At 49.5% G+C, this 22,690-nt stretch overlaps 8 protein-coding genes across 8 annotated transcripts; 2 read left to right on the top strand and 6 right to left on the bottom strand.

Annotated features, from left to right (window-relative positions):
- Positions 1 to 169: 169 nt before the first annotated feature.
- On the bottom strand, positions 170 to 1,283 carry GGI43DRAFT_407191 (RidA family protein). Its single transcript, XM_083206212.1, has 3 exons — positions 821 to 1,283; positions 583 to 740; positions 170 to 347 (listed from the first exon to the last, which is right to left on the bottom strand). The coding sequence occupies exons 1-3, from the start codon at positions 980 to 982 to the stop codon at positions 281 to 283; spliced, it is 387 nt and encodes a 128-aa protein (XP_083059842.1). The 5' UTR covers positions 983 to 1,283; the 3' UTR covers positions 170 to 280.
- Positions 1,284 to 3,085: 1,802 nt separating this feature from the next.
- On the top strand, positions 3,086 to 5,437 carry GGI43DRAFT_71598 (major facilitator superfamily domain-containing protein). Its single transcript, XM_083210197.1, has 3 exons — positions 3,086 to 3,751; positions 3,885 to 3,947; positions 4,043 to 5,437. The coding sequence occupies exons 1-3, from the start codon at positions 3,568 to 3,570 to the stop codon at positions 5,299 to 5,301; spliced, it is 1,506 nt and encodes a 501-aa protein (XP_083059841.1). The 5' UTR covers positions 3,086 to 3,567; the 3' UTR covers positions 5,302 to 5,437.
- A 74-nt stretch (positions 5,438 to 5,511) lies between these two features.
- Positions 5,512 to 8,192, bottom strand: GGI43DRAFT_407181 (Zn(II)2Cys6 transcription factor). The gene is made up of 6 exons (XM_083206211.1): positions 7,933 to 8,192; positions 6,971 to 7,822; positions 6,656 to 6,909; positions 6,388 to 6,574; positions 6,172 to 6,324; positions 5,512 to 6,105 (listed from the first exon to the last, which is right to left on the bottom strand). The coding sequence occupies exons 1-6, from the start codon at positions 8,118 to 8,120 to the stop codon at positions 5,574 to 5,576; spliced, it is 2,166 nt and encodes a 721-aa protein (XP_083059840.1). The 5' UTR covers positions 8,121 to 8,192; the 3' UTR covers positions 5,512 to 5,573.
- Positions 8,193 to 8,343: 151 nt separating this feature from the next.
- On the bottom strand, positions 8,344 to 10,217 carry GGI43DRAFT_407179 (acyl-CoA dehydrogenase family protein). Its single transcript, XM_083206210.1, has one exon. The coding sequence runs from the start codon at positions 9,896 to 9,898 to the stop codon at positions 8,555 to 8,557; it is 1,344 nt and encodes a 447-aa protein (XP_083059839.1). The 5' UTR covers positions 9,899 to 10,217; the 3' UTR covers positions 8,344 to 8,554.
- Positions 10,218 to 10,376: 159 nt separating this feature from the next.
- GGI43DRAFT_407178 (uncharacterized protein) lies at positions 10,377 to 12,567 on the bottom strand. The gene is made up of 5 exons (XM_083206209.1): positions 11,962 to 12,567; positions 11,649 to 11,895; positions 11,370 to 11,576; positions 10,922 to 11,304; positions 10,377 to 10,857 (listed from the first exon to the last, which is right to left on the bottom strand). Exons 1-5 carry the CDS (start codon positions 12,413 to 12,415, stop codon positions 10,472 to 10,474), a joined length of 1,677 nt encoding a protein of 558 aa, XP_083059838.1. The 5' UTR covers positions 12,416 to 12,567; the 3' UTR covers positions 10,377 to 10,471.
- Positions 12,568 to 14,437: 1,870 nt separating this feature from the next.
- Positions 14,438 to 16,061, bottom strand: GGI43DRAFT_423395 (general substrate transporter; the record flags this gene model as incomplete). The annotated part of the gene is made up of 2 exons (XM_083208236.1): positions 14,438 to 15,850; positions 15,909 to 16,061. The coding sequence occupies 2 exons, from the start codon at positions 16,059 to 16,061 to the stop codon at positions 14,438 to 14,440; spliced, it is 1,566 nt and encodes a 521-aa protein (XP_083059837.1).
- Positions 16,062 to 16,680: 619 nt separating this feature from the next.
- Positions 16,681 to 18,886, top strand: GGI43DRAFT_71398 (glycoside hydrolase family 1 protein). The gene is made up of 4 exons (XM_083210194.1): positions 16,681 to 17,610; positions 17,706 to 17,992; positions 18,051 to 18,547; positions 18,675 to 18,886. Exons 1-4 carry the CDS (start codon positions 17,077 to 17,079, stop codon positions 18,809 to 18,811), a joined length of 1,455 nt encoding a protein of 484 aa, XP_083059836.1. The 5' UTR covers positions 16,681 to 17,076; the 3' UTR covers positions 18,812 to 18,886.
- A 493-nt stretch (positions 18,887 to 19,379) lies between these two features.
- Positions 19,380 to 22,059, bottom strand: GGI43DRAFT_71132 (fungal specific transcription factor domain-containing protein). Its single transcript, XM_083210192.1, has 2 exons — positions 19,911 to 22,059; positions 19,380 to 19,789 (listed from the first exon to the last, which is right to left on the bottom strand). Exons 1-2 carry the CDS (start codon positions 21,624 to 21,626, stop codon positions 19,613 to 19,615), a joined length of 1,893 nt encoding a protein of 630 aa, XP_083059835.1. The 5' UTR covers positions 21,627 to 22,059; the 3' UTR covers positions 19,380 to 19,612.
- Between the last annotated feature and the right edge of the window lie 631 nt (positions 22,060 to 22,690).

Here is a 22,690-nt window from a genome sequence, read left to right as displayed (position 1 = left end):
ACACTGGATATTGTTTGACTGGGACTGTGATTATATGTACAAGTACAAATGCTCTTCTGCCATTCATTACTGGAGCAATCGTTTACGCTTGTTTATAACCTCAGAGTGAGCAGCAAATATGAGATGCGCCAATCGTAAATCATTACAGAACACACAGATGAACAGATAATTTTGTAGGAGTGCTCAAAGCTTTATTTTATTCATAATTGAGCTATGTCCTTTATGCTAATTCCCATTTTCGCCTTTTTTATTGGTATCACTTTCAATATGCATTTATCATTTACAGAAGAGCAGTGCACTCAATCTCGACGTCGGTGTTCAGGGGCAGGGTCTTGACGGCGACACATCTAAGAAAACGCACCATTAGCTCAATGCTCTTCATTTTAACATGCCAAGAATAAGTGCAGTTGATCCGCAAGTAATACGTGACGTGACTCTGTTTTTTTTTCTCTCGCAGACCCCCACTACAATGTTGCATCCGATAGCGGGGCGCTTATTTTATGAGGGGTAGTCAATTCAACACAGATGAGGGGACCAGCATCTTGATGCTGAAAAAACAAGAGAAGAGAAGGTAAGACTTACGTTCGGCAGGGCTTGACATCGCCCCAGTAGGTGCTGTAGACCTCGTTCATCTTGGCAAAGTCGGCCATGTCGGCGAGGAAGACGTTGACCTTGACGACCTTCTCGAGGGAGGTACCGGCCTCCTCGAGGATGGCAGACAGGTTCTTGATGCATTGGTGCTGTGAAACATGTTAGTTTTTGAATTGGACTCGCATTGACCCCAGAGAACCTAGAGTTTCTTTGAACGGAATCAACGTACGGTGTGAGCCTGGATGTCACCGGGAATGAGCTCCATGGTAACGGGGTCCATGGGCACGGCGCCAGAGACAAAGACAAGACCGTTGGCCTTGATGGCCTGGCTGTAGATGCCGGGGAGGGGCTTGGGAGCCTTGGTGGTGAGGACGGGGACCTTCTCAGACATTGTGGCTGTGGTTGATTTGGAGGGTGTTTAGGGGGAGATGGTGATGATAAGTTGGAGGTTGGTGGTGATGAGAGTGAGGAAGAAAGAGGAGAAGAGAGTAGAAATAGTAGAAAAATAGATTCACATTCGGAGTTAACAAGTTATATATTCTTAGTCTGCTGGCATCTTACTTCCCACTACGATTACTTCATGCAAACTAGGCGTGAATGCTATTTACTCCATACTTAGGCATGATCGGGTAAAGCTGGAAAGCAATGGGTTTGAAATAGCACTGAGGCGGCTTTAAAACCCGTGAGAGCTCTCCACTATATACCAGAAAGTGCACTATATACCGGAAAGTGGAGCGGAATTTGTAGCAGGAAGCAAAGCCAGAGCTCTTTTAGGAATACGACATGTACGATCACCGTGAATTGTTTTGGGTATACGGCCATCAAGAGCTCAGAACATTCAAAGCGTTTTGGGAATACGATCTAGGTTGTTATCAAGATTTCCGAAATAGTGAACCCCAGCGTCAACCCCTCTCAATCTCTCGGTGTCAACAGAATCCTCCATGGAGATGGTGAAGGTATATACAAATCGCTGCCTGTACTAAGATCACGACCAACCGAGCTATGATGCTTCTTAGTTCTATTAGTCATTCTCCAAATCTCCTCACCAGCATTCTTCCCATGTGGCTACCTAGTTGACCCCCCCTCCACGATCCCCCAACTCAATCAATATTGGTGGCCTATGCGTACAGCTAACTGTTGAATGGAAGCGAGGATCCGTAGATAGCCATTAACCACGGATAGCTAAGCGCTAAATCCCTGACCCCCGTGTAGACAAATCGAGGGCATTTCCAGATATACTCGTATCTGTAAGTTATCTGTCCCCCACTTTGCTTCCCCCACTGAATGGCGGTCAGATATGGTATTTGGCCGAGAAGTGGCTTTCGTGGCGGCGAGGGGGGCGGTTTTCTGGATTGCCAGCGGTTTCTGGATTGGGAGATTCTTGTCTGAACGACAAATCAAGTCTCCATTATGCTCCACTGATTGCGCAAAATAGAGTCATATAGTATCTCGTCCGTCTACTTTGTAGATGATCAAGATAGCATCTGTGCTCCATACTAGCAGAATGCTCCATAGATCCAAAGATACAGAGTGCTTCTGCGGCTTTCCACATCTTGGCAGAGGCGTTTTGCTACTCACCACCCATTCAATCATTCCCCTCACCTAGTCTCCGGGCTGCCCCCCACCTGAGCCTAAACAGATGGATCATGTCAGGCTAGCGACTCGTAAAAGCGTCTAGGATTGGAGAATTCAGCGGTCCTTGGGGTCATCTCTCCGTCGCACCGTCCAACCTGTCAATGCTACACACACGCGCGCATAAGTCTTATACGTACCTCGTTTTGTGCTATATGAAGAGAGAGACGAAAAGTGTGGGGTAGGCTGGGCTGGCTTCTCCAGGTTTTCGTTCTCTTCCCCACGGAGAGGATTTCGTGGAGAAGGGAAGACCAGAGGCTTGGGCCTGGGGAACCCGTGCGCCATCTTGACTCGTTTCGAGAAAAAAAGAATCATCCCGTCAAAGGCTGACGCCGGTTGACCGAGATGGCTGCATAGCCTAGACACCAGACATTTGGAATAGCTCCCTATCTCTAGATACCTATCTTCGCCTTCTGTGTTTTCTGGCGTGGATCTAGAAAGAGATAGAGAGATAAGATATTTGGGGGGTTGGTGGATACGGCTGTTCTAGTGACCACAGGGCCCAGGATACGGTCTCTGCCTTGGACGAGGTACCTGCTCAGTGCTAGACACAGCATCTCAGGCACTGGCACGATGTATGTTACCCAATCTTTCCACATCTCCGGGACTCTCTTCTAATGGTGGTCCGACTACTGGTGAGTCCTCACACGGCTTTCTTATCCGAAGTAGTTTGGGGGAGAAGCCATTGGAGGGGGTCATAATTTTTTGGGGACTCACATGCAGAGAGGTCAGAGAGAAACGGGCAAAGGGCAATCGTTCAAGCCAGGGGACTAGATCATCAGCTGAACAGCCCTTGATGATGACGGGGAACCGCCTATCTCTCTTCTTCTCTTGCCAACCACCCCTGATGGCCGAGTCTTTAATGCGTCTTGTAAACTAACTAACTCGTGCCTGTCTGGCTATCTACAGTTACATTATCATAAAAAGCGCTTGTCGCCCGCACCCCCTGCTGCCGAGTTTTCCATCAGCCAGGAAGCTCGGGCGCATTTTTTTCATCTCTAGCTGTTTGTCCTGTCAGCCTTTACATATTAATATTGCGCTTAGCTTGGAAGAGCAACTACTAGCTGATTCCTGGGGCCGTCTTTGCATCCTGGTCGGTGTGAGAGTTGCTATACATCAGCTCTCTTTTTTTATAAGAACCTCCGGCCTGCGACCCAACCTTGGCAATTGTTTGCCTCTGCCGATCTTCTTCCTCTTCCTCCTCCTCCTCCTCTTTTCATCACAGACGACCATCGTCCTGAATACTTCTTTACTTCTTTATACTTCCTTTATATCTCTCACGGCATCAATTGCGGAAAATAGAAAGAGAAAGCATATAGGAGAACAAGAAAGGTCATCGCCATCATGGGTGTTAGCGACGTTGACAACACCGTGTCCAAGGACATGGGCACCAACGACCATCTCGACCATGTAGAAAGCCAAAAAGATGGCTTCATGGAAGAGACAGCGCGTGTCGTCGATCATCCGGCCGAGCGCGCTCTTTGCTTCAAATTTGATATCCGAATCCTGCCTGTCCTGGCCATCATGTGTAAGTCAAACCTCTATTCCCATCTACTGCTTGACGCGTTTCATCGACATAGGAGAAGAAAGAAAAGCTTTTCCTCTCTTCTAGACAATACTATCATTGTCAGAATCTGATGGCTGACTTTTGTTTATTACAGACCTTTTCAATGCACTCGACAAAGGAAACCTTGGTAATGCTCAGACCAAAGGCCTCAGCAACGGTACGCATCTCATACACTCTCACCCCTAATCCCGTGATGGCATCCAAGCGATAAAGAAGGAAAAGAACTAACGCATACCTACTTCATTCGTCTAGATCTTCACTTCAAGTCCAACCAGTACAACCTCGTCGTCTCCATCTTCTTCGTCCCCTACGTCATCTTCGCTCCCCCTTTTGCCATGCTCGCCAAGAAGTTTGGAGCTTCTCGCGCTTTGCCCATCATGATGTTCACCTTCGGCTCTATGACCCTTTGCACCGCTGCCACTCAGAACTTTGGCGGTATCTTCGCTGTTCGCTGGTTCCTGGGAATGGCTGAATCCGCCTTCTTCCCCACCGTCATCTACTACTTGACCACTTTCTACCGTCGTGGAGAGCTCGCCCGTCGCCTGGCCATCTTCTACGCCGCGTCCAACATTGCCAACGCCTTCTCCGGTCTGCTCGCCTTTGGCGTCTTCCAAATCAAGAACAGCAAGATTCTCGTCTGGCGCTATCTCTTCATCATCGAGGGAGGCGTTACTTTCCTCTTTGCCATCTTCGCCTTCTTCTATCTCCCACGCAGTGCCTCCGAGGCCAAGTTCCTCAGCGAAGACGAGCGTTCTCTCGCCTTCCACCGTATCCAGGTCGATTCATCTTCCGAAGTTTCCGAGAAATTCGACTTCAAGGATGCCATCAAGATCTTCACCAAGCCCTGGGCTTATGGCTTCCTCCTCATCGAAATCTGTCTCGGTGTCCCCATCCAGTCGGTCTCGCTCTTCTTGCCTCAGATTATCGCCCGACTCCAGTATACCACCGTTAAGACGAACTTGTACACCGTTGCCCCCAATGTTACTGGTGCCGTCATGCTTCTCGTTTTGGCCTTTACTTCGGATTTGACACGCCTGCGTTTCCCCTTTATCGTTCTCGGCTTCATGTTGTCCTTTATCGGCTTCATCATCTATGCGGCCATCAACGATGTTACCAAGCAGCTGCACGTTGCCTACTTTGCCACCTTTATGATGTGCTGGGGCACTTCAGCTCCCTCCGTCCTCCTCTCGACTTGGTACAACAACAACATCGCACACGAAGGTCGTCGTATCACGCTTACCTCTGTCGGTGTGCCTCTCGCCAACGTCATGGGTCTTGTTTCTAGCAACATCTTCCGCACCCAGGACGCCCCTCGATACGAGCCTGCGCTCATCACTACGGCTTGCTTTGGTGCTGCTGGTGCGCTCATTGCTCTCTCCATGGGTCTGTTCATGATGTGGGACAACAGGAGACGTGATCGCCTTTCGGGTGTCAAGGTTGACCCTCGTGATATTCCCACTTCACGATTGAGGGATGGCCCTGACTCTCCTGAGTTCAGGTGGTTCTTGTAATGGACTTTGAATTTTTGTTTTTGATATTTCTTTTTTGTATAGCTGAATGAATGCCGCAGTCTGGCTGAGCGTTACGAGTTTCGAATGAGTATGAATTTTCAAAGTTATGAATATATATAGTGGTTGTAGCGTGTTGTCTATGTCACCAGGCAGCTGGTCTGGCTCTAATAAAGAGATGAATACGAATATATTCCCACATTAAAAGTATTTCTAAACATCCACCTTTTGACTATATTATGTTTTAGTTGAACTATCGCCACCTATTTGGGGTATCATAGTGGTCTTTCCAATAAATTCGCCCCACTCCCTGCCAGAGAAAAATCTTCTCCCTGTAAAAACAGCTGTAAATCGCTTAACCCGTCATCCCCCTGACTAATGAGGTTAAAATACTGCTCCTGGAATTCTTCTACCGCTAGGTAATGCCCCGGGCCGAGGTTTGGTATGGTTATATCATATGCTGCTGCAGAGTCGTATTCAGCGTGGGGGCTTGAGCGCAGATTCGCGTCTGCAACGGGCGTGTCTATCGCTGTGTTGGTTTTTAGGTCGGCTGTATCTCTACTAGCACTTGGTAAAGGGGGAACGGGAGCATCAGGAGGCATCCCGTGTAGTCTAGCGGCGATAGAGCGGTCGAGGTATTGTAAAAAGAGATCGAGTGTATTATTGTTGATGCGCCAGTACTTTTGGACTTCTTTCAAGCAAAGAAGGCATGTCTCAGCGCGGTGTTCTGCAAGGCGTCTCGTAAGGCCTGTGCCTCGGCGGATTGTGATGGTGTGGATGCAGAGAGCGGAAAATATGCTTGTGATGCTGTCCAACATCAAAAAGGGCGTTAAAATGAAAATAATGTCTCATAAAATTACAAAGCAAACTTACAGATGCATTTGTCCATAACGGAGTATTCCCTGAGTACACATATCTTCAGCGATGCGGCTGATACGGCAAGCGGCTTTAAGGACGATTTGCGAGCCGGGGGTGGTTGACTCAAGACGCAGGAAGCTATTCCTGTGGATCAGGATCTTGAGATGGCTACATGTATTCGGGTTAGCGAGATGAGTCTGACGGAACATTTGGAAGGTAAAAATCTATTACTTATATGCGAGATGAAGGAGACACGTCCACACAGAATCTGAGCCTTCTTCGGGAGAGTACTTGATGTGTTCCGGAAGGCTTGTTCTCCAAGCTTCAAGAGAATTGTTGAGATCTTGAAGGGTATTTGAAGAAGTCACAGATAGTGAAGCGTTGCCAGGGACAAAATGAACATCGATAATCTTACCCACTAAAAAAAGTTGTCATTTAGTCAAAGTGCTTTGCCATCATCTGGGGGAAGAAAATGGGGGAAGAGGTAAACAATGCTCACGTAGCTTGGCAATTTCCACCATCTTGATTGCGTATGTAACGTGCTCCGGTTGACATGAGCCAAAGGGAGAGTCAGGGCCACTGTTATCTGTTTCCCAATCTGATGGGCTGAGTGGCTCAATATCACAGTCTTCGTCTCTTATTCTGCTGGGAAGCCCCAGGGACGCAGCCGCTTGTCGCTCCCTTACATAAATTGTCCACCAGATTCTTCTTCTCATTCGAGCTGTGTGTGAATCTTTTGACATGGAGCGGGATCTTTAATGTTTCGAATATTAGCATTATATGTTCATAGAAGAGAGATGAAGTAGACACTCACGAGCGATGGAACCCGTACGACTCAGCGTAGGTAATCGCAATTCCAAGCCAGTACCGCACATCTCTCACATCCGTCGGCGTTCCTCTCCAGAAACTCATCAAGAACAGCGACTGAATCAGCACTGTCTCGTCCTTTTCCCAATCGGTGTGAAAGAGCATCCTGGTTCTCGTATAAAATGCAGTCTTGGCCTTATATCTGTCCTCGAACCCCATAGCTCGGATTGTTGCTGCGTCGCAGTATGTCGCTCCGATGAAGAGCATTGCCTGCAGCAGCATCCGGGACATATCTACTGAAGAGAACGAAGTGGCATTTGCCAGTCGTCGCGCTATCTGCGCTCTGTCCAGGAGAGGCCAACTCGGATGGAACCAAGTAAAGTACGCCTCAAAAGCTGGTAAACAGCTCTGAAGATCCGGGAGTGTTAAGGCGCCCTCGCTACGCAGATAGCGCATTGTTCCGGCACTGAGATCAGTACGGCCTTCGGTGGTCTGAGAAGTAGACTGTGGCGTGGCTGGCATGGGAAACGTGAATCGTTGCTTTTGGCTATTGGCGTTATTGCCTCTTGAGGTGCGAGATCGACTTGAAAAGTCCTCCTCATCACTGGGAACTAGAGTGAGAAAGTTTGATTCGCCGTAGAAACGAGTGCCCGGCACCGGACTCGGTGAAGATTCCTCGAATTCTTGATCTTGAGAGTCCTGAGATTCTGGAGGTGGATGGTTCGGTGGATTCAAAGCGTCTGTCCTCGCATCTCCATGAGGTGGTATATCAAAAGGAGTTGGATACGCCTTAAAAGAGCTGACAGCTTCGCCTGGGGGGTGCATATGGTGTAATAGCCGGCGAGATCTCCGAGGGTATCTTGACGAGCGCCCTCAGTTAGTACATTCAATCTGGTTGATAACATAAAATAACAAAAGAAATACAAAGTGAAATATGAGAATAGATGAATAGAATTCAATTATTTATACCTTCCTCTGCGCGATGGCAGAATTTCGCAATTCGCCCCGGCGGCTAGACAGTTGGAGCATGGCTGCTTTTCTGTCACATCACAGCGCACTCGGCGGATGTTGCATTCGCGACAAGCATGCTTGGCCCGCGACTTTTTGCCGTCTACTTTGGCTGGGGATGGTGATGGAGTGAGTTTAGAGGAGCCCATATTGAAAAGGAGCGATTGGGAGGCATGTGGGATCTGAAGTCTTGAATGTGTCACTGAGAGAAATTGTGTTAGTTTTAGGAGTTGCCGAGCCGGCTACCGGCTGGTGGGGGATATAAACGGCGTCGGGCACAGTGGGGCTTGGATACTTGTTCCCGGCCGATGGGTTCTTGTTCTACTGTGGGTGCGTGTGTCCAATTACTGCTCTTCCATAGCCAATGAGTCATTTTAGAGTAATATTTGTTAATTTTAGTCATATATAGAATATGCAACTCAAATTGAATTCTAATTAAGAGCTAGTTGAAAAGCAGCAGTTGAGTCCGAAGAATGACACTCCAGTGCTTCTTCCCTCTGATACTATAAACCCGAGGGTTTAATTACATGTACATATACATAATATATGCTTTACCTTTACCAATAAACCAAAACTATACCATTTAATAACTCTTTGGTAGCCCAAGCGCCTTCTCCCCAACATAATTCAAAATCATCTCTCTACTCACTGGCGCAATTCGTGGCACCAGGCACTCTCTAAACCACCGCTCTACATCATATTCAGCTGCATATCCCATGCCTCCATGAGCCAACACTGCTCTCTCGCAAGCCAAAAATGCAGCTTCCGCAGCGAGATACTTGGCGCTATTAGCTGCTACACCGATAGCCTTTTGTGTAATGGATGAATCTGTCTTGCTTGAATCATATAACCTCGCTGCGTGGTAAGTTGCCAATTTGGCTGCCTCGAGGTGCATATACGCATCTGCCAAGGGGTGTGCAACCCCCTGATTCATTCCAATGGGACGCTGAAATACGACTCTCTCGCGGGCATAGGATGCTGCTCGAGTTAACGCAGCATAGCCTAGGCCGAGAGCCTCTCCTGCCAGGAGACACCTCTCAGCGTTCATGCCGTGAAGAACAATCTTGAACCCTTGGCCTTCTTTCCCAATGAGCGTATTGGCAGGAATACGGTAGTTGTCGAAGAAGACTTCGTTGGCATCGACAGCCCTGCCACCCATCTTCTTGATCTTTCGCATTGATAAGCTGGGTTGAGTATGGTCCAAGTCGATGCAGAAGAGTGAAAGGCCCTCGCTGGGTCTCTGTGCCTCTTCATACGGCGTTGTACGGGCCAAGAGAATCATCTTGGATGCTACTTGTCCGCAAGTCGTCCAGATCTTTTGTCCCGATATAACATACTCCTCGCCCTCTCGTTTCGCCGTGGTGGACAACCGCAGTGTATCAAGCCCAGCATTGGGCTCCGTTACACCAAAGCACGTCCGCCATTTTCCTGAGATGATTCCCGGAATTGTGTCTTTCAGCTGTTCGTCCGTTCCAAACCTGGCCAGTGGCTGTGTTGCGTAGACGTTGGCATGGACTGCCTGCGCACCCGCCATTCCAGCGCCAGACTCGGTAATTGTCTGCATCATCATCGTGGCTTCAGAGATGCCCAGGCCAGAACCTCCGAGATTCTCTGGGAGGGCAATGCCCAGCCATCCACCTCGAGCGAGAGCTGCGTGAAAATCCTTGGGATCTTGCTCGTTTTGGTCGTGCTCGCGCCAGTATGTATTGGGGAAGTTGGAGCAGACTTCACTGACTGCTTGGCGGACGTCAAGCTGAGTTTCGGTGAAGCCCGTTGTTTCCATAAGACGATAATGAGATGTCGATGAAAAAGACCTGTGACTGGCCCTGGTATTATTGGCGGCGATGGCACGACATGTCGTCGCTTTATAAGAGCTGGTAAACCAGCGGCTTAATGGCCAATACCGTGCGTTTACAGAACAAGCCATGATGAGTTTGAGCCAGTCAAGTCAACGCCAGCATTAACCCGGTTGGCATCTTTTCAGTACCATGCAGGCCTATAAAAATATTTCAGCCCATCTCATAGATGGACTTATAACATAAATACATGTATGAATCGCATTATAATCCCTGAGGGCTTAATGACGGTGGTTGTAGTTCTCGGCTATTTGAATCTGGTTTTAGTGGAGTCCTCACCTCATATAGCCGACTTGATTTTTGGAGCTTTATGTAACATGTATACAACGACTTGAGATTCGGCCGAACAACCGATCGTAATTGATAATAGCGCGTCTATTTTATGTATGCGGATTTAAAAAGGCGTTAGCTACTACCGATCAAATTAATTAATGGATGTGGACAAGCGCTGAATCTAGCTATGATTATCAAAGTTGTGTTACACGACTACACACGCTAACATCATAAGCACTTAGATCTCAAAGCACCTTCGTCTTATCCAAATTGAGGCTTATTTAAACTTAGTTTCTTCATATTATATATTTAAAATTATACTAAGCTCCCATATCCAATAACATGGCGAGCTGTGAGATTATTCATCCCAATTAAGCAACTGGCGTCTCGTGAACGCTCTTCCTCCGCTGCATCTGTCCCTGGAACACCTTGCGGAAACGGAGACTGCAAAGATCTCCTACAGTTTCCTTGACACCAGCCCAGTTCTCGGCCACAATTTCTCTCGTAGGACGAGAGAAGACAGCGTCAATCTCCTCGAGCGTCTTGTCCTTTGTCTCGGGCATGAAGAAGATTTGGTAAAATTCACCGATGAAGGCGATGCCTCCGTAGAAGCCCAGTGTAAGTCCAGTGCGAGTCATGGCATCCTCCATGGCAGTGAAGTTGTATGTCACGACAAAGGAGGCGAGGAAGAGGAGAGCATCCGAAGTGGTCATGCCGTAACTTCGGAGATAGGTGGGGTATACTTCAGATGGGACGACTGTAAGAAATGTTAGTGACTATTATTGGCGCTGGTGGATACGAGGACGAGAAGCTCGACTTACCCCATGTCAGACAGGCGTATGAGCCAAAGAACATCATATAAATGATCAAACCACTGAGATAAACACCTTCTGCAGCTGCGAGATGGGTATCGATAGGGATGTGATATGCGATTCCAATCAAAACCAGACCGACAAAGAAGCCGGGAAGCATAGTAATGGCCCAGAATCGTCTGCCGCAGGTCTCCATGAGGAAAATAGCGGGAATAGTTCCGATCAGCAGAGATCCACCACCGACAAGAGACATGTAAGTAGCCTTTTCGTCGTCGAAACCAATCTGGTTCATCAGGACAGACATGTAGTACATGATGGCATTTACACCAGTCAGCTGTCCGAGAAGAATCATGATGTTTGCGTAAACAAGAGCTCGGCGAGCGCGAGGAACACTGCCGTTTTAGTTAGTAAAGACAGACAAGACAAAAGTGTGTCGTTCTAGTTGAGCATCACTTACGTGAAAAAGTCCATCCATGGGTAGCGCGAGTTCTTGGCACCTTCGTTTACAACAACGTCTTCCTGCTTGACCGAATTGGTCATGATGTAGAATTCTTCGCGAGACTCGGGAGACTCGGTGCCGCGGATGCGCTTCCAGACTTTGTAGGAATCGAGGATTCGGCCCTTGTGCATGTACCAACGAGGACTCTCTGGCAAGAACAGCATACTGTACAACGGTACATTGTTAGCACAATCTCTAAATAGAACAACTCATATTTGAATTCTAGATGCAACTTACCCGCCAAGCATGATGGTAGAGAATAAAAGCGATGAGCCCAAGATGAAGCGCCAGTTGCCAGGAACTTTGAGGAAGATGGCAGCAATGGCATAACCAAGGACTTCACCAAGAGCAATGTTGAACTGGTATAATGACACCAGGTTGCCTCGAATGCGACTCTCGACCGTCTCAGCGACGTAGACAGGGACTGTACCACCCTCCAGACCGACACCAAGTCCCAGAATAACACGGCCGGCAACGATCATGCCTATACAAATGCAGTATTAGTCCAGGCTCTCAAATAGATGTCTGTTTGACAGAAAACGCAACCTACCAAAGTTGATAGAGCCAGCTTCCAGCGCGGCACCAACAGTGTAGAGGAGAATAGAAATGATAATGGCCCATTTGCGTCCACAGTACTCGTTCGCAGGTGAGAGCAACAGCGCGCCTCCCACAGCGCCCAGCGGCATGCCTGAGTTTACCAAACTGTTCTGCCTTGCATCCAAGCCCAAGTCCTTGGGCAAGAAGAGATTGGCTCCAGAAATCAAACTCTGGTCCAGACCGGAGAGAAGACCACCCATACTGGCAAAAGCGACGAGCAGCCATGTAAAGTGTCGCGGGTCGCGGAACCTGATGTTGAACATGCTCGACTCGAGACCTCCAGCAGCCTCGAGCTGGGCATCCATCTCGTCAATGAAGGCATTGACTTCTTGGACGTCTGGGGTGATGGTCGCAAAGTCCACATGTCCCTCCACCTTTGCCTTCTCATCGTGGCCGTCGTCCGACATATTGAACGAGGTACACCTTCAGGTGTATGAAAAATAAAAAAAGAGGAAAAAGTTATGAAGCTTCCTTGAACTGTCTCTAAGCAGACGCGTGGAAGGCAGTGAATCTAGGAGGAAGAGAAGCAAGACATGCAGGCCCCAAAGGGAGTACAGATCGGCGGGTTGAATGATACCCTCGCACGACCTTGTCGCTATTTATACAAATTATACAAAATGACACTACTCTTACACATTCTCTCACCATTTCTTACTTCTCCATCATTTCATCGCAAACTTGGTCCATCTCCATATTCCCCCCACATGTCCCATCCTGGAGCAATACGACCGTGACCGGAGCCCCATGGGCCTCCATTGAAGCTTTTCCCTCTACATGCATGGCATCCCCATCGGAATGGAGATGTGGAGGGGCGAAAAAAACTCCCCCATGTCGATCACCTTGGAGAGTTGGATGGGTCGGACAACTCCGCGTTAACCACCCACACGATTTTCATGTGGCAGGCAGATAACGTTGGAAGATGCAACGCCATCCAATGATCATGAAAACCATTAGTCTTCTAGAAGACAAACTTACATCAAGAGCATCATCTTTGCTGCCGATAGCCGTGCCCTATCGCGCCCTATGCTGCCAAGCTTTGGCTGGCGATGGGAGATCATATTAGTCCGGCAAATGAAGAGCCAAGACCAATAGCCGGACCACACCATCAAACGGCAGTTTTGCCGTATGCAATACACCACCACAGGGGATTAGCTGAGACGCCGCGTCCTTCTAGAAGACAGCGATAGCCAGGTCTAAGGGCACATCTCGGCCTTCCTCAGCTAGCCTCCCAATAATCTTGTGCATCGGGCCTGAATCCGTCTCGTTTTCATTGTTCCGATATGTCATTTCATATGCATGGTTGGCGTTTGCCTCGCAGCCTCGCTTCGAGTGACGCCGTGTAAAGCTCCTATCTCTGAGGCTTGCTTCCATGTGCGAGGCTTGCTCCCGCGTCACGCCTCCCGCAGTCTTGAATCATGTCCCCCTCATACAAATCACTGGATATACATACATCCGGACTTTGTCCATCCAGGCTCCACAGCATTGTGCACCAGCACACAGCTAGCCACTCCCGAGCCTGGGGCCCCATTCTTTTGTCCAACGAGCTTGGAATAGCTCCGAGTAAAAGTGGCTTTCGCGGCACTGGCAATGGATGCCGTGCTCCGTAATAGTGCAATAGTGGTAGTAACACTAGTAATGATGGTAATATAGTTGATGAATAGACGCTCAGTTCCTTGGACAAAAATTGCTCTCTGAATCAGTTCACTGCCTTTTTGAGTAACACTCGGCGTAACTAGCAATAGGGTTGGATTTTCGACCTCGCTATCAATTGCCGTGCAGCAGCTCGCCTGTTCCTTCAGCCAACCAGCCAATCAGAATTCACCCGACAAGCCACTCAAATCCAATCGAAGCCACCCGTCTTGGTAGACTCGCATCTCATGTCACGCCGCCAGCCCATGGCATGGCATGGTATGGCATGGCATGAACTGACTTGTGCAAATTTTTGAGTCATTTTTTTCTCTCAAGTTAGTGAAAGCCCTCTCATAATTTCTCGCTCGCCAAGTCACTTGTTCGCTGCTCTCTCAAGGCCCGGATGACGTTATAAATTCCACAGTGCTCTTCCCGGCCTGTGGAGATTAAAGGTCCTGATTGACTGTTGCCTGTTTCACCCCTGCTAGCGAGGTAGCAATAGCTTATAAGTGCTTACCTAACGCGAAGTGCCGTTCTATGTACGACTCAGGAGATGGTATGGTAGTGTCAAGAACAATAAAATTCAAGCTCAAAAGACTAAGGTATCTAGACAATACGCCCCTCTTTATACTCCATAGTTACCCCGAAATGCATTCATCATAATTTTTGTTTTGATGCCACCGGATAATTCCGACGCCTGGTTCCACCAATATTCCAGTGAAAAATATAACAAGAAAATAAGACGCCATGTCCCATATGTCAATGGCTGTATGTAAAAGAGATCCATATCTCAATTTGTTTTATACAGAACGGGTCGAGTTGGAGCACTCGCCCAGAGACTCGGTTTGCGTGCGAATCTCCCTCTCCTTGTGTTGTTGTGTTTCGGTTGATATCTGCTTCTTTTTGTCCTTTCCGTCAAAGATATATGCGAGTTCTTCCAAAGTCGGCCCCGAGGTCTCAACAAAGAAGAAATAGACAAAAACGAAGATAAACGCCACCCAAATGCAATAATAAATGTAAAATTTCCAGCCGATGTTTTGTAGCGCAATTGGATTAACGTAGTTTCCAAAGATGGTGGCCACTTGGATTGTTAACAGGACAAAGGCCCATGTCTTGGCTCGCATTTGGTATGTCACCAATTCGAGAGGGTATGTCACTACCAAGTTTGTCCAGGCAATTGTGTAAAAGGCTTGAAAGATGAAGATGCATGCGAGAACAAGCCGGCCAGCCGGAAGAGAACCATGATCGAGATATTGTTGAGCCCCAATAGTCCATGCAATAAATGTGAGCGAAACACCTCCAGATCCAACTAGGAAAAATTTGCGTCGTTTAAATTTGTTGATGCAGACCGTGACAGATAGCGCCACGATGTACTGCCAAAGCGACACCATGCCGTTGACAAGAGTGATATCCTTTTGAGACTTGACGCCAGTATCTTTCAAGATCTGCGTCAGATAGTTTGACACGAGCAGATTGCCCGAGCTCTGGCTGAAAACAGCGGTTGCGAAACAGAGGGTTATTCGCTTCAGGTTTGGGATAGATGAGAAAAAATCTATCCAGGTCATATTATTCGCAGCTTCCTTTGCCAGGACTTGTTCAATCTCGGCGCATTCGACACTGACAATCTCGGAGTTTGGGTCGCATTCGCCGTGATATTTGACCAGAATCTTGCGTGCTTCCTTCATCCGGCCTTTTGCAATCAGCCATCGAGGGGACTCGGGGCAAAAGAATATGAGGCTGAGCTGGTAGGCTGAGGGGATTATCTGAATCAATGTTGGCAGCTTCCAAGACCACGATCCAGAGATACGAAAGCAGCCGTATGTTGCCCATGCGCCAATGACATATCCCAGGACGATTGACGTATTATAGAAAGTGGTGATTTGTACTCGTTCTTTCGGATGGCTTAATTCTGTGACCAGCACTGGGGCACCCATCTGGATCAACGAGGACCCAGCGCCAAGCACAATTTTGCCTCCGATATACATGTGAAGCGAGGTAGCAAAGAATTCGAGAAAGACGCCCGCGATGATGACAATAGAACCGAGGGCGGTGGGAATCCGCCGTCCACATTTATCACTGATCCAGCCGAGGAAGATGAATGGTATGACGCCGCCAATGGAACTCGATGCGCCGAAGAAGCCCAGGGTTGAGCCTTGTGGATGTCCAAACTCATCTTGCCATGTTGGAAGTACTTGCATTCCATTCGTCATTGACTATGGAAAGTTCCATGTTAACCCAAGTTTCCAATAGCACACTGGAGTAATTACTCACCCCGTCAATACCGAGCGCAGCGCTGGCAAGCAGCGACGATGTAAGTAAAAAGTATAGCAAGATGCCATTCTTGCGCCGCCAAAACGGTGGTACCGATGCCAAGTCAATTGGCGATGAAATGCCATCGACCGTATGTGCCGCAGAAGGAGCCATTATCTGACCTCTTCTCTCTCTGCCCAGGCTGTGTCGCGGTGTTGAGGCGAGGATTCAGCCCGGGCTCAGCTCCGATGCTCGATCAGATGGTAGTCGCGCCATTGTTCCAAAGAAAGTTCACCGAACGCAAAAAAAAGCGACCGGCGCCGCCTGCTTAGTCAACCTGTAGCCATTCTCGGTGTAGGCGCGAAGCCATAGTGACAGCTCTGGACAGTTGCTTCAACATGAAACAATTCGACGTCTCGATCGTGAGTTATCTTCTCGGATCACGGATGGACATCGCCAGATTGATAAAGCTAAGGCTGTAGGGCGATCAGTAAGCATGCATGCGTCGTGCAGAAGGACCCCTTCCCCACGGGGGGATTAGATCGTATCTCAATCGGCGATTCGGAGAAATCAGCATCCGCAGTACAGCCAGAAGCCAACCAGAAGCGCTAGCTGAGCAGACTTTGACGAGGCGGATAATTCGACAGAGCCGGCAAAATCCGCGGGACCAATCACCGCGAGGCTATTATAGCGAGATGCTCGTCCTTATTTCCCCATCGGGGTGTCTCCGGCTTGACGGGCACGGGGTATTGGCTCTCGGAGCACAGTTTTGACCATTTCCCCAGCTCATCTCCCACGTTGGCATATGGGGAAAAGTGTACGAACCGCGAGGCAGACGGTCATCTGGAACGTGCTGCTGGGCCGTGAGTGGGTTTTATTTGCCACGGGATCCAGGAACCGTTCTTGACGGAATAAATACTCCCGAGTCAATGGCCTCAGTGTGTGGGTATAAAGGCGTTCCCCCTGGGGCGAGGCCGCTGACTACTGCTGGCATTCTTCCACGATGAGCCTCACCGGGTCGTCCGTTTCAATAACGGGCTCTTGTTCCTTCTGTACACTATTAGCCGGCGTGAGGTACTATTCCTGCCGCTGCCCCCGTCCGGACACGAGCAGACACATACGCACCTACAATAACACACCCAGGAACAAGTAAAAGATCAGCCACCAGATTTCTCAAGAATAAGCCAAAATGTCCGAGTCGCTAGCTTTGCCGAACGATTTTGAATGGGGCTTCGCTACGGCAGCCTACCAGATCGAAGGAGCTGTCAAGGAAGGCGGCCGTGGGCCTTCCATTTGGGACACGTACTGCCATCTCGAGCCCTCTCGCACAAATGGCGCCAACGGTGATGTTGCCTGTGATCACTATCACCGCTACGACGAGGACTTTGATCTCTTGACCAAGTACGGCGCCAAGGCTTACCGTTTCTCTCTATCTTGGTCTCGTATCATCCCTCTCGGCGGGAGATTAGACCCCGTCAACGAGGAAGGTGTAGAGTTTTACAGCAACTTGATCGATGCGTTGTTGAGGAGGGGAATCACGCCTTGGGTGACTTTGTATCACTGGGATCTGCCACAGGCGCTTCACGATAGGTATGGAGGTTGGTTGAATGTCGAAGAGGTGCAGCTAGACTTTGAGCGGTATGCTCGGCTGTGCTTTGAGCGATTTGGAGACCGAGTGAAAAACTGGATCACCATCAACGAGCCATGGATCCAGTCCATCTATGTGAGTCTTTAAAACACCATGTTCCATTTCCTCAATGTCGTCATCACGTTTATACATTTATTTATAAATGTAACTCCATGCTAATATCAAATCAGGGTTACGCCACCGGCAGCAACGCTCCTGGCAGGAGCAGCGTAAATAAACACTCTACCGAAGGCGATACAGCCACTGAGCCATGGCTCGCAGGAAAGGCCCAAATCATGAGTCATGCTCGCGCTGTGGCCGTCTACAACCTTGACTTTCGCGCCACCCAGAAAGGCCAAATAGGAATCTCTCTCAACGGTGACTACTACGAGCCTTGGGACATCAACGAGCCCAGAGATAAAGAGGCTGCGGAGCGACGGATGGAGTTCCATATTGGATGGTTTGCGAATCCCATCTTGTGAGTAGCATCAACATTAGGGTCCAAAGTTGTTACATACTAATCTCATATGTAATAGTTTGAAGCAAGATTATCCCGCCAGCATGAAGAAGCAACTGGGCAACAGATTGCCAGCTCTTACTCCTGCTGACTTTGCCATCATCAAAGCTGGTGAAACTGATTTCTATGGTATGAACTACTATACCTCTCAGTTTGCCCGCCACCTTGATGGCCCCGTCCCTGAGACAGACTTCCTCGGTGCCGTCCACGAGCATCAAGAGGACAAGCAAGGAAGCCCTGCTGGAGAAGAGAGCGGTATCCACTGGCTGCGGTCTTGCCCAGATATGTTCCGCAAGCATCTCGCCAGGGTTTACGGTCTTTATGGCAAACCCATTTACATCACTGAAAATGGATGCCCTTGCCCCGGCGAAGATAAGATGACTTGCGAGGAGGCGGTCAACGACCCCTTCCGCATTCGATACTTTGACTCGCATTTGGACTCTATATCGAAAGCCATCACTCAAGATGGCGTGACGGTCAAGGGATACTTTGCATGGGCTCTGCTCGACAACCTGGGTATGTATACTATTAAACCCTTGATCTTATCAAATAAGCCCATTTCTCCTATCTCTCCCTTATCATCCACCCTGTCAAGCTAAAACGAGTATTTGACTCTGACTAACGAATCCTCTTTTTAAAATAGAATGGTCAGACGGCTACGGCCCCCGCTTTGGCGTCACTTACACAGATTACAAAACTCTGAAGCGCACGCCAAAGAAGTCGGCGCTGGTGCTAAAGGACATGTTTGCTGAGAGGCAGAGGGTTAAAGTGGCCGCGTGAAAATTAGGCTTTTACGGTTTTTTTGGTCTTTTTTTCCCTCCCCTGTCCCTGTCCCTGCCATGTCTTGTCTTGTCTATTCTGCCGTTTTTTCTAACGCATGTTGCCGTCTTTTTGCCTGTCATTACCCATTTCCCAAGCTTCTTCTTTGCCTAAGCAGCTTTTAGCAAGTTTAGCCATGAGCCATAACAGCGCCAATGCAATGCTACTGAGCCATTATTGAAAACGGAGGAGAGAAGGCATGGGGGAAAGCCCATGCTGATTTGAGCTCTCCGTATCGTATCGTTTAGTAACTTTAGAGAATATACCATTCCTGATTGATTGATAAGAGACACCATACATAAATCCTTTCATACTGTCGGTATACGACCGAACGGAGAAATCGCCAAGATCAAGAACGTTACGCCCATGTTTCTCCGACGTTTTTCTGGCATTTCCCCGATCGCTTCGTATTTTTTTGTCTTAAACTTCTGTCTCTCTCTTCGCTTATTCGTCTCACATGGGTGGAAGCTGCATGCATGTCCCAGGACTAGGTTTTATGCATCGGAGTGGAGGGGAGTATTAGGGCTGTATGTATGAAACGGGAGATCTTCGTCAATCTCAATCAGATGTCAAAGAAGAAGAAGAAAATATACTAGTACTACTACAAATTGCCCTCCGGTAAAGGTAAAATTACAACCACACACTGTTCGCTTTTTACCCAAAGAAATAGAAGAAACACGCCCAACACGCTAAAAGGAACATCCTAAAAAATCCCTGCCCTATTTACACGATTAAATTTTCTTTTCCTGTCCCTTGCAGGATTTAGCCAACAACGGTGTTGGAAGTGTTCCGAAGCTGATCAGACGCCTTGGAGTCTAGCCGCGTCAGAATATCCAGAAGCACTGAAAAGTCGCCCCTTGCTCGGGTCGCCAGGGGGTTATCCTGGTGCCGATGGATAATAGCTAGTAAACTAGCTCCGATAAGGCGTATCTTTTCAACCTGTCGTATCAGATAACAAGGTTAGCATATAAGTACCAAAGTTAAAAAAGTATAAATAACCGCAGGCATTTGTAAAAAAGAAAAGGTAGAGAGAGAGGTAAGAAAAAGAAAAGCAGCTTACGTTTGGTTCGCCGTTTGCTTGGAGACCCCAAAACGGCGCCTCATTCATCACCCTCAGCATATCCCGCACAATCTCCGACTTCCTCAGGTCTGCTTGCTCTACTCCAGGAGCAAAGTAAGACAGATCCTCAAATTTCTGCGTGATTACCATGCGCAAGCAGTGGAAAGTCACCTGCAGATTAGTGCATTGGATTACCCACTGCTTAGACTCCGCAGACCCATTACCCTCAGCCATGGCTGTCATAGCATGAGTACATGATTGGAGGTATGGCGGGAGGTCGTCCAAACAGGTAATGAACCTGACATAGAGGGAGTCAAGGTGCTGCCTGTCTGCAGACGGCAGCACATGATTGGGGGGCAGGTTCCCGCGGAAATGCTGCATCATCTGGTCTTGGAGCACCCTGATTTCCAGTAAAAGATCGGCCGCAGACTGCCAAAGCCGCACATTGGCGTTGAAGCCGGAAATAAAGCTCTTTCTGGGGGGCTCAGACGCCGTAATCAGGAACTCATCCTCAATCCCAGATGGGTACAGGGTGGTGATCCCCGTATCAAAGCAGTATTTTTGGATAGTTATTGGACGGTTGTTCAATATGGCTGCGGATTTGTCCCCCAGATACAGAATCCAGAAGCAGCGCCGACGGAACTCTGCCTCAATGGGGACAAGCCCTTCTAGTGATGCCTCCTCGTGAAGATGCATAACTTGGGCCAGGCGAATCGCCTCGCCAAAGATGTGCCACGAGTACTTGGGTTTCCCCGCGGCGTGGAGGCAATTGGAGTGGAAATACCGAATAGCAATTGAGTTTGCTGTCGGATTCTCCAGATCGGCCTCGAGATGCTGGTGAAGACAGTCTCGAGAAGCTTCAAGAAAGATTTCGGAGACGGATTCTCCTTCGGGGAAAATGTCTTTGGGTAGCATAAATGCTGCCTCAGCGCAAACAGCTGTGACCAGGGTGAAGGTCGAGTCGGCCCAGGGAGCCAGCCGGCTGCCAACGGCTCGCGAGCCATTGAGCTGCGCGAAGCCAGTCCACGACTCGGCAGCACTGAGGGGGGTGCTCCCGGCCGTTGGGTCTGGCGTGAGCTGCGCGATAGGCGAGGGCTGGTTCATGCCGGGTATGGGTTGCGAGAAGATGTATGCAAGCACCTCCCGAAGGGCCGGTTCGTACACCAGGGGGGTGAGAGGATAGAGGAAGTCAAAGAAGAGGTCGATACATCGCTTCGACACTCGTTCTAGCGTCGTGTTGCGCAGCGTCATGGCCTGGGCAAGGTGTAGCCATCGCTGGCGAGTCGATATGTTTTGGATAGTGGAGAGACCGGGCAGATCGCCCATCTGCTGGCGCGGCAGCCCGTTCTCCAGGCTGAGAGGCTCGACGGGCTCCCACGGCGTCTCGGGCGAGAGAGACGATGAGTTGAAGGGCTGCAGTCCACCTACTGCGGGGCCGGAAAAGGCCAACGGCGGCGGCATCTGGGCGCCGGCTCCACGAGGCCCGGTGGAGAGTGAGCTCGGATCTGAAGGTGGCTGGCCGGGGAGATCGCTTTTCTTCCTGGCTTTGGGACCGCGTCGGGCCAGTGGCAAGTCGAAAGTGCACTGCACGTGTGCATCGCGGCAGTGCGTGCAGCTATCGACGGCGCTGAGGTATTCGCACTTTTGGTGGGGAAGAACATCTGTCAGTGGGGAGATCGCAAGCGTATCAGGGTATAGGACAGAGTAACGCAGCATTAGAGAGAAGGGCGGCAGGCGAGTATGTATGAATATGCAGATGCAAATGAAGATGTGGATGTAAGTGTAAACGTAAATCTGAAGTTATGAATACATATACATAGCCATGTATGCACAATGAATCCATGAATCCAGAGAGGAAGAGGAGGAGGAGGAGAGGAGATGGCAAAGAGAGGAGGGCAGGTAAGAGCAGGGACAAGGACAAGGACCAGGTCGCAAGCAAACTGGCAGAAACGGGCATTCGAGCTGCAGCTAGCACTACTCACCTTAGCTTTGCGACGTCGACATCGATCGCAGGCTCTGCTCACAAGACGACCTCGTGGATGGTGGTGGAACGAGGATGCAGCAGACGGCGCTACGAGCGACTGCTGTGGCGGCGTCGACGTCGATGCTGCTGGCGAGCCGGGCTGGCTAAGAGACGCTGTGGCCGATTCGGGCGACGTGGTGAGAGCGCCGCCGCCTGTAACAGCTAAACCGTTGGTTAGCACGTCCAAATACAGAAGAGGACCTGTCCGTTAGGGGGCTGCAGCGAGGCTGCTGCTGCTGGATGCACCGCAGAAGGGCAACAACCGCAACCAAGCTGGGTGCCACTGCAGGCGGAACTGAAACTGACCTGAGTGCCCTCCCGCCGCTGCTACTGCGCCTGCTGCAGCTGTCACTGCTGATCCTCCTCCTAGCGGTCCTGTGGCCGCTGTGGCCGCTGTGGCCATGGCTCTCTGGGGGGCCGATCGCTGCTGGCGGTTGCTTCCTCTGGCTCTTCGCTCTCCCTCTCCAGCCTCCGCTTCCCTTCCCGCAGGCGCTCGCAGTCGTTTTCGGGTATCGGAGAAACGCAGGGCGCGCAGTTGATGTCGCGTTTCCGGTCGGAAACGCCTGGCTGGAGACTCGAGGCGAGACGGGGATTTATCAACGGTCAAATACAGGGAGGAAAAGTGGGCAGAGGCTTTGATTTTTGATGTCTGTTTGGTGCCCTCCACTTTTAAGGGCGTGGAGAAGGAGGAGCCATTTCTCCGCATGGATCCGGATTATCTAAGGCCAGAAGCAGAAAATTTCAGTGCCAGTGGCAT

This window comes from Trichoderma evansii, assembly GCF_050947405.1.
Source record: "Trichoderma evansii strain SZMC 28006 chromosome Unknown GGI43scaffold_12, whole genome shotgun sequence".
Classification (NCBI taxonomy): Eukaryota; Fungi; Ascomycota; class Sordariomycetes; order Hypocreales; family Hypocreaceae; genus Trichoderma; species Trichoderma evansii.
Note: the sequence above shows the minus strand (reverse complement) of the source record. Positions and strands in the feature narration are given on the sequence as shown.